General features: G+C 35.6%; 1 protein-coding gene across 1 annotated transcript in view; it reads left to right on the plus strand.

Annotated features, from left to right (window-relative positions):
- Positions 1-274: 274 nt before the first annotated feature.
- LOC110457820 (suppressor of tumorigenicity 14 protein homolog) overlaps positions 275-9056 on the plus strand; it is a 17013-nt gene continuing 8231 nt past the window's right edge. Inside the window, exons 1-9 of the mRNA XM_021509247.1 lie at positions 275-350; positions 3858-4038; positions 4456-4643; positions 4993-5112; positions 5438-5560; positions 5917-6053; positions 6322-6427; positions 7414-7539; positions 8101-8505. Of these exons, the coding sequence (XP_021364922.1) occupies positions 293-350; positions 3858-4038; positions 4456-4643; positions 4993-5112; positions 5438-5560; positions 5917-6053; positions 6322-6427; positions 7414-7539; positions 8101-8505 (1444 nt within the window). The 5' untranslated portion in view covers positions 275-292. The remainder of the gene's footprint in view (positions 351-3857; positions 4039-4455; positions 4644-4992; positions 5113-5437; positions 5561-5916; positions 6054-6321; positions 6428-7413; positions 7540-8100; positions 8506-9056) is intronic.

A 9056-nucleotide genomic window follows, 5' to 3' on the forward strand; every position in this document is an offset into this window, starting at 1 on the left:
TCTATATGACTGCTATACGTAAATAAACAATAAAGTGTGGAATCGAATATTTCGGTAGAGAAAGGCTGCTCGTGTGAAATATACGGACGAAACCATGTGTATACAATTAACAACAACTTTCGTGTATTTCATACGTCACATATCAGTATTGACCTTGATATAATAAATGCCATTTTGTGCACACGGTATGTAAAACCAACCAACGCCGTGTGCAACATCATCGTGGTTTATATGTCTAATCTCGTTTGGCCCAATTTAAGATATAACCCGGCATTCTTCCAGGATTGCTAACATGACTGGTGCTATTCTACTCATCGGTATAGGTCTCCTAGTGTCGGGCACCTACGGAGGTAACATTTTTCATCTTTTGACGGGTGTCAAATGTGCCCCAGGAAACACTATCCAGACTATACTAAATGTGGTGGTGGTGGGGGTGAGCTGCTAAACAAAATTATATACATGTACTTTCAATGAAGTAATGGATATTATATGTTATTGTGACACCAAGAAAACTGTGGTCCTTTGAAATAACATGTGATCCCTTGAATTGTACAATGAACCAGATTTGATAAAGGTAGGGTTTCAAACGTAACACATGTATTAACACGAAAAGCTATTGTGGAAATAAACTATTGGAAAGAAAGTCCATCAACGGTACCAAATTTTGAAACCAAAATCCAATTTCTTATTTGAAACCTCATTCAAATGAGGTTTCAACATTTAAATAGGTTTTTCTTCAAGTAGGCAATCTCAGATGTCAAAGTATTATACCGGTTTTCAAATTCCTCGATATTTCTCGTACTTCACACAGATATATTCAGCCTTTTTAAAATGAGTTTATTATATAATATCTCTTATTTCGCATGGTATTTTGGTATTTTCTCGGTATATTTTGTCTACAAGAGAAACGTACCCCCTCCTCGTCTATTGCCTACTTAAATGGCATGTGCTATGTAATACATTTAATAGAAAGATACATTCATTTACAAATTTTAGACATATATAATTTTGGAGGTGTCATTTTCACATTTATCCAATTTTAAAATTTTCAACAAGGAAACCCTTTTTAAACATAGAGCATTATATTGGCATGTTTGCGATCTCATTTTAATCCGAAATAATAAAACAAATAGGAGGTCTAGTAGCAAAGAAAAATTCCTGCCATGTATATGTTACATTTGGGCATATGAGTGTTAAGTAAGACGATGAAAATTTACCATTTTGTAAATATACAGATATGAAATTCAAATTTGATAAAATAAAATATAAAAAACAGGAACTTACACCAAAGCAGAAGGAAAACCATCACTTTCTCATTAAATATATCGGATGAAAAATCAGATATGCTTGAAAGGTAAGAGATTTCTGCAAAACATATGACTTTTTGTCGTAAACAGGAAAGTTTGTGCAATACCAAGACCTTAGACGAAAATATCTAAAGATGTGTTTAAATAAACGCGACCCGTTTACTAGACAACTGATCTAGCTTTTGAAGTTAAGCTAGTGATTTATGATAATTTGTATTGTTAATGATTTGATGTTTTCGAATCCATATATCGATTTAATGCATTCACATTATTCTAACGTATCTTTCAAAAAGGGGAAATGCTTATTTTTTTTGTTCAATAATGAAAGCAGTATTGCTAGTTTGTTTTTCATAATAATTAGTTTAAAAAAGCGAAAATGTAAATATACTCTAAAACTTAATTAACTTGTTCTTTAGATGCCAAAAAGGGTTGACAAAAATGAAGAAACGTCTATTTATTTCTTAATGTGAACAGACATTTTTTGGAAACTCGATATAGTATTTCATGCTGACGGTATCACGTAACTTTACCTTATCTCAGTGTGTCAAGGGTAGGTAAAACTATTGAGTAAATGTAACGACTGCGTGCTAACGCATGTGTCCGACATACACATTATCCCTAGCTCGCCCTTGAACAATTTGCCCTGTGCGATAAGCCCGTTACAATGTTCACAACTTTTCGAACTTGAAACTTATTTGGTTATCATTTCATAAATATTTATCTTAATGGTTTTTTCTTCATCTTATGAGATTATGAAGTCGATAACGTTTATTATGTCTAGCGTTAGATCAGCTGGAATAATAATGATAATGATGTTTGATAACAACAAAAATACAACAAAATCGGGACGAGTTGTATGATGTTACATACAATGGGGAACAAATTGCATTAAATGCATAAACATCCTATTGTAGTATCACTGGTTGAAAATACTTTTCATGTATGTTAAAAGAGATTGAATTCTGTTATTATTTTATATAATCATAAATATTAAAAAAATATTGACACAAAAGTTTCACTATAGATTGATGATTTTTAGGGAACTTGACTTTTCAAACAGAGTGGAGGGGTATATTCGTTTATTTTTTAGTGTTGCGCAAACTGAAAACTTCCTAAACAGACACATTTATATTGCACTAAATAGTATGCAAAGGAATTACAAGGACGGTTATATCATCATATTATCAGGGATTTATATATAGAGTATAAGTAGTTTATCTTATCTAGAACATTTGTCATTGTCTTGCAAAATATAGTACGTCAAAACTTTTTTCATGATTCACAGTACCAATCAATACCTTTCTCACAAGAGCAGATAACTCTGCAATACGAAAATACGGAATACAATGCTTAAATATATATATATTAACGGAGAAGAAAACATATCCGTTTAATCGAAGCGATTTAAAAGTGTTCATAGTAAGATGCCCTAGCAAGACGTTTCAGTATGTATGTCAAGCTGACAATACAGGGTATGTGTGTAATGTAGAACAATTATTGCAAAGCATCAATGGTCCCTTCAATCTCCCATAAACATAGAAAACCGTATCGTAGCTAAAGACATATGACGACAGTGTCCACTGCTGATTTGAAGTGCCTCTTATCTGAAATGATTAAAACCGTACCATTCATTAAAAGCCGAGGCCGCTGTTATGAAATATCGAGGAAAATAATAGGAATGTTGAATGTAGTGATACAAATGCACATTGAATCATATTAAAATAGTGATACAAATAGTGAACCATAGCAATATAGTGATGCCGGTATAAAGTTGAACATAAACATAAATTTTATCCTGTGTATTTTTTTTTATTTTTTGTTTGTTCATTAATGTACTTATAGTGGATTTTTTCACTCATATTATATAATGATTTAAAGCACATGTTATTATCTTCAATTTACATAAATTATATTTTATACTTAACAAAGCATCTAAATTAAATATGAGTAAAATATTAATTGTGTATGTCCTTTCTATCCTTAACACGATTTTAAGATAACAAATTGACAAAGAAATGTATTTGTCTTGACTATTTCTTCTAAAACGTTATAGGCTAATTGCCCACTTACCCTAGTGTGAGTGTGAAACTATTTCGGTAAGCCGGCGTCTTGTTGATTTTTCTTGCTCCTTGGACATTTTTTGAATGATTTAAAGAATACAAAAATGGTGTTTCACATATGAATCATCTAGGAAGGACCAACCTCAAGTTGTGAGATTTTTGTTTTCATTGGTGCGGGTCGCGGGTTCGAGACCTACATTGGGCAGTCGTCAGGTACTGGCCGGTAGTTTTCCTCGGGGTAAACAAGTTTTCCTCTACCATCAAAACTTGTCACGTCCTTAAATGACATTAGTTGTTAATAGGACCCAAACAGAAACAAATGAAACCCTTGGTTAAATACTTATTCTGCTGTAGAACCAGGTACGTATCAAGGTTCTCATCTTTTTTTACCTCCTCGATAGTTGTTGTCTTTTCCGACGAATTTCGTTTTTGTCCTCATGTGGTGACGCTGATTTGTTTAAAACTTATTTTCCGTTCTATTTTCTGTTAGATTCTGGGCACTCCGGCTGTGGTGGCCCTGCTCAGCTGACACATAACCACGGTCATTTTTCGTCCAACCTTAGTGCGGCAGTGTACGAGAATGACATCCAATGTCATTGGAGGATCCATGCCACACACGGAAGAATTATTCGGCTCCGGGCTTTGTGGTTTGATTTAGAAGAGGACAATGAGTATGTTTCCCTTATCTTTTCTGTTAGCTACAATAAAACACTTGTGACATGTACTGTAAACGAACTCTGCTTGCATGCAAAATAACGATTAGCTATATAATAGAATACATGCACTTGCATACACACTACTGTTATAGCATTTCGGTTTTATTTTTGTATTTTTTTAGCAGGTAGAGATTGGTAGATGGGGATACCAAATCACCTGCTGTCAAAGCTGTTACTTTATTGTTGAAATATTGAATACTTGTTATGGTACAATGTAATATCAGTACTCATTAACAGTTACAAATGAATAATTTATATTGAGCAAAGGTTTTTGTATCTTCCTCTTGCTAAGTCATGAAAAGATGTACGTGTCTTGTATCCAGGTAATGACCTCCATATATGGCCTCCATATGTATAACCTTTCTCCCTTAGATGCGACAATGACTACGTGGTAGTGAATGATGGGAAGAGCTCACGCTCGCCAATAATTGGAAAGTTTTGTGGAAATGCAAGTGTGGAGTTGATATCGTCACATCGATACCTGTCCATATTCTTCGAGACCAACAGCCACCGTCAAGCAAGAGGCTTCAACTTCACCTACGACTTTGTTCAGGCTTCCAGTAAGATTCAACTACAAAATACCATAGACATTTCTGATTACGTCATAATTTGAATTGATACGCAGTAAACTTGTCATGATGCATATTATATAGTCAATCCAATCTAAGTATTTCCTACATTTACGGGTTAACCTCAATTTAATAAATTGCATTCATGATGACATGAGTTGATTGTTGCTGAAAATTATCTGTGGGTGAATGAACGAAAAACATGTTACGAAACACGATTTTCAGTTGTAAAGTTAAGGTAGTGCCACTATAGCCATGTACTTTCTATGCCATCAAAGCCTTAAAACTGTAATTACTATATGAGTTAATTCGTAATGATTTAATGCAATTATTCTACCAGGCGGATGTGGAGGAAACTTCTACAGGTGTGCCAACAATCAGTGTGTCCCCAAACTTGGAATCTGTGACGGACACAATCAGTGCGGAGATTCAAGCGACGAATTGAACTGCGCTGCTTCTGGTAGGCAACTTGGTGGTTCTGCCACAACATTCCAGTTGACAAATCCAGTTGTTTTTATATTCTGAAAAAAGAGCTTGAATCGTTATATTATGCATATAAATGTTCCTGTGTGGTGATTGGTCCTCGCAATAGAAATAAAACTTTCATTATAATTTTTTAAACGTTTGAGACATATACTGATATATAAAATGCGTTGCTATGATTTTGAGTTTCAATCGATAACGGTTCCGACAATTTTGCATAGTTTGTTTCCCATATAACTTACGACGTTGTGGTGAATTTATGTGAACATTGACTATGACGTCACGTGTTTATGACGTTACAGGTGTGTGCAAAGGCACAGAGTTCGAGTGTCCTGATAACACGTGTATCCCGAAAAATTGGGTCTGTGACGGAAGTAACGACTGTGGTGATCTGTCGGATGAGGACAACTGTGGTAAACAAACAGGTAATGTACAAATCTCGACTCACCGACATGAATTCATACAACCATGGTAACATAGTAGCCTGTCGACTCTTTAAATGAGAAATTATTTTCGACTTATTTGGTAGTCTACCCAACCAAATGTATGAGTTCGATCAACGAGATAGATAAGGTAACTATTTAAAACAAATCTTATTTTGAATAATTGTACACATCTCTCTTCCATTTCTGGAGAAATTCATCATGAGTGATTAATTTGAAAAAGAGCTATAACGACAAGGAGCTTTATCGTTCTTAAAGCGTTCACATATACTGTAATAAACTAATTAAACATTCCAAATGTAGGGCACTAGTCACATGATTTAATACATATCGTTCAGGGTTATCCGGATGTAGAAGCAGCGCATGGCAAAATGGTACATCCGGTTCTTTCAGCAGCATGGACTACTTGGATCCCAATTTGGAGTATGAAAATGATACGGAGTGTCACTGGGACATCAATGTTCCGGATGGGCAGGTAGTTATATCACGTGACCGGAGACGAGCTATCAGCAATTCCTGGTGATAAATGAAATAAAATATGTTATACATGTATCTCTTACAGGGCCACGCGAAAAAAAGGCACAACGGTGACAGCCACAGAAGTAACAAGTTGTGAGGACATGATATATGCAATGCAACATTATATAACACATTATTGATTGAAACAAACACATTGGATCTTGAAAGAAAGAATTATAGGTGAAAGCGTATACATTTTATGAATACTAAGCTCTTTTTTCTAGTTTATCAAGTTGACATTTGACCCCGACTTTGAGCTCGAGGAAGGTCGTGCCGTTTGTGACACTGACCGACTTACTATCTACAATGGTAAAGACCACTCCCTCATAGGTGAGTTTGTAAAACAGCGGTCATTGTTACAAATTACATACATATCTATATACAGACCGACTTACTATCTACAATGGTAAAGGCCATTCCCTAATAGGTGAGTTTGTAAAACAGCGGTCATTGTTCCAAATTACATACATATCTATATACAGATCGACTTACTATCTACAATGGTAAAGGTGTGTTTGTAAAACAGCGGTCATTGCCACAAATTACATACATATCTTTAAACAGACCGACTTACTATCTACAATGGTAAAGGCCAATCCCTTATAAGTGAGTTTGTAAAACAGCTGTCATTGTCACAAATTACATACATATCTATATACAGACCGAGTTCAGGGCTAGGTATTGAAACATTTGTAGCGGAACGGCGACCACGTAGTTCAGATGGTTAGAGATGGTTCAGAGGTCCCGGCTTGATTCTAGGTCTTGTCGTTGCATTTTGTAATGAATAACCATGTGTAATTGCATAAATTAACCCTACGTTAGTGTTCTAGCAGCAGCACCAGACAGCTAGGGCTCTGGACCTCCCCCCCCCCCCCCCCCCCATATTCAATTATTTTTTTCTTTTTTTCTCTGTTTATTAGTAAAGTTGACGTAACATCTGTACATATTATTTACAGTCGTATGTTCATTGCTTTTTACGGTAAATTGTGATTGACAAGAATTTGAAGACATAAAACAATGATATATTCAATTAGTATAAACATGTTATCGAAAATGTCTGGAATGAAATAATGGCCTATTACTTTGATCACATTATTTTAAAGGTATGTACAGTCAATTTACCGAGGTCTTATTTATTTGTATTAATATCTACCTTTAAAGTAAGTAATTATTCAAGTTAAAAGTATGTCTGTGTTTTTATTAAATGGGATTGTTATCTGCAATTACATGTCAATAGTATCTTACCTTACTATATATTTACTGTCAACTGTAATGTCAAATAAATTAAGATTGAATGTTGTTCCATGAATTCGCAGATGAGTACTGTGGGTCGACGGTTCCTGACCCGGTCATCATTCCGAATGACCATGCCCTGGTCAAATTCTCCTCAGACGATGAGACGAGTTTTAAGGGATTTATGATACATTGGGAGGCAGTTGACGGTGAGTATACACAAGAAATTAGTTTGTAATGTCGACTTTTTTCGTAAGTTACCAGGCATTTAACTGATTATGGTGTGTTGTTCATCATATTTAAATCTATTTTAAACGAGCCATTCTTCCTAATAATAATAATGACAGTTTGTTTCTCTATACTGTTACGTACGATTTTCTCATCATCATATTGTTGTCTTTTTACATATTAAACCAAATACTATCTCATAAAATAAAAGTACATATTACTGAACTATACGTGGAATGATAAGGCTAAGAAGGTGTTATTGCAGGTGTTACGAACAATCAAAGAGCGTTTGCAAAGCGTATTGACAAAGAGATAGAACAAACGGTCAGACAGACAGTATTTCCCCAAAAGTCAATGTCAGCTCTTACCTCTGTTCACACTTCACAATCGGTATTCAATTTCCTAATACTGCCGTTATTTGTAAGACAGAATATTGGTGTTATCATAAAGATGATTATTAATAAATGGAAGGATTTTATAATGAACTTCTCACTAGTATAAAAAGAGATTTTCCGGTATATTTATCTTCGTCTTTTGGATAGCCGCTGGCCTACCTACAGAGGTGAAACACGACTCCGGTCCTCATGGCTGTGACCAGTGGATAAACTACACTGGTCCAGGAATCATACAAACCCCTAACTTCGGCCCCGGGAACAATTATGCCGACAACACCACGTGTGTTTGGAGGATACATGGCCCCGAAGGTTACGTCATCAAGGTCCATTTCAATGACTTTGGGGTGGAAGGTTCCTTCCTCTGTAAATACGACAGTGTCCGAATTTTCGATGGTCCGAGCGCGGATGATGATCTACTGGCTACAATCTGTGGCCGCAGACTACCCAGGGATGAGTGGTCGAAGTCCAACAACATGATGGTCGCCTTTTACGCTGATAGAAGCTACAACGCCGTAGGGCTGAACGCGACATTTGAGGCCGTCAAAGTTGTTTGTAAGTAGGTTTTACCAAGGAAACCATGCCATGGCACATCGGATACTGACTGACTAGATAAAGCTTCAATCGGGAACCGTCCGCACTTTTATTTTCTCGTTTACGGAAAGTGCCGACAGTTCCCAATTGGATAAAGCTTGTATAAAAGCGGCTGGTCTCTCAATCGTGTGTTCGCTTTGGTGCTAAAGACGCTCTGAACGTTCACAGACAAGGTTGATGCTCAAATGTTTGGTAGCACACGAACTGTTTATCACCTTTGCGAGGTTTTAACTTGTGACATGATCCATACATTACTATAGTTAAGTGTACTATCATGTCCATAACGTTTTCAACAGACGTCAACAATAACAAAACTAAATTTTATATTTATCTGTATATAATATCTACAGATTGACTTACGTACAGAAATATCCATCAGGTCATACACTGTTCCATTTGATTGCTCGCGAAATTTTAACAATGCGTACTTTTGTGCATACATTGTAAGTGGCTGTTATTAAGGAATCATTCCCTCGACTTCATAAACACAACGTTTGATAAAAAAAACAAAC

The sequence above is a fragment of the Mizuhopecten yessoensis genome, unplaced genomic scaffold (genome assembly GCF_002113885.1).
Source record: "Mizuhopecten yessoensis strain PY_sf001 unplaced genomic scaffold, ASM211388v2 scaffold9331, whole genome shotgun sequence".
NCBI lineage: Eukaryota > Metazoa > Mollusca > Bivalvia > Pectinida > Pectinidae > Mizuhopecten > Mizuhopecten yessoensis.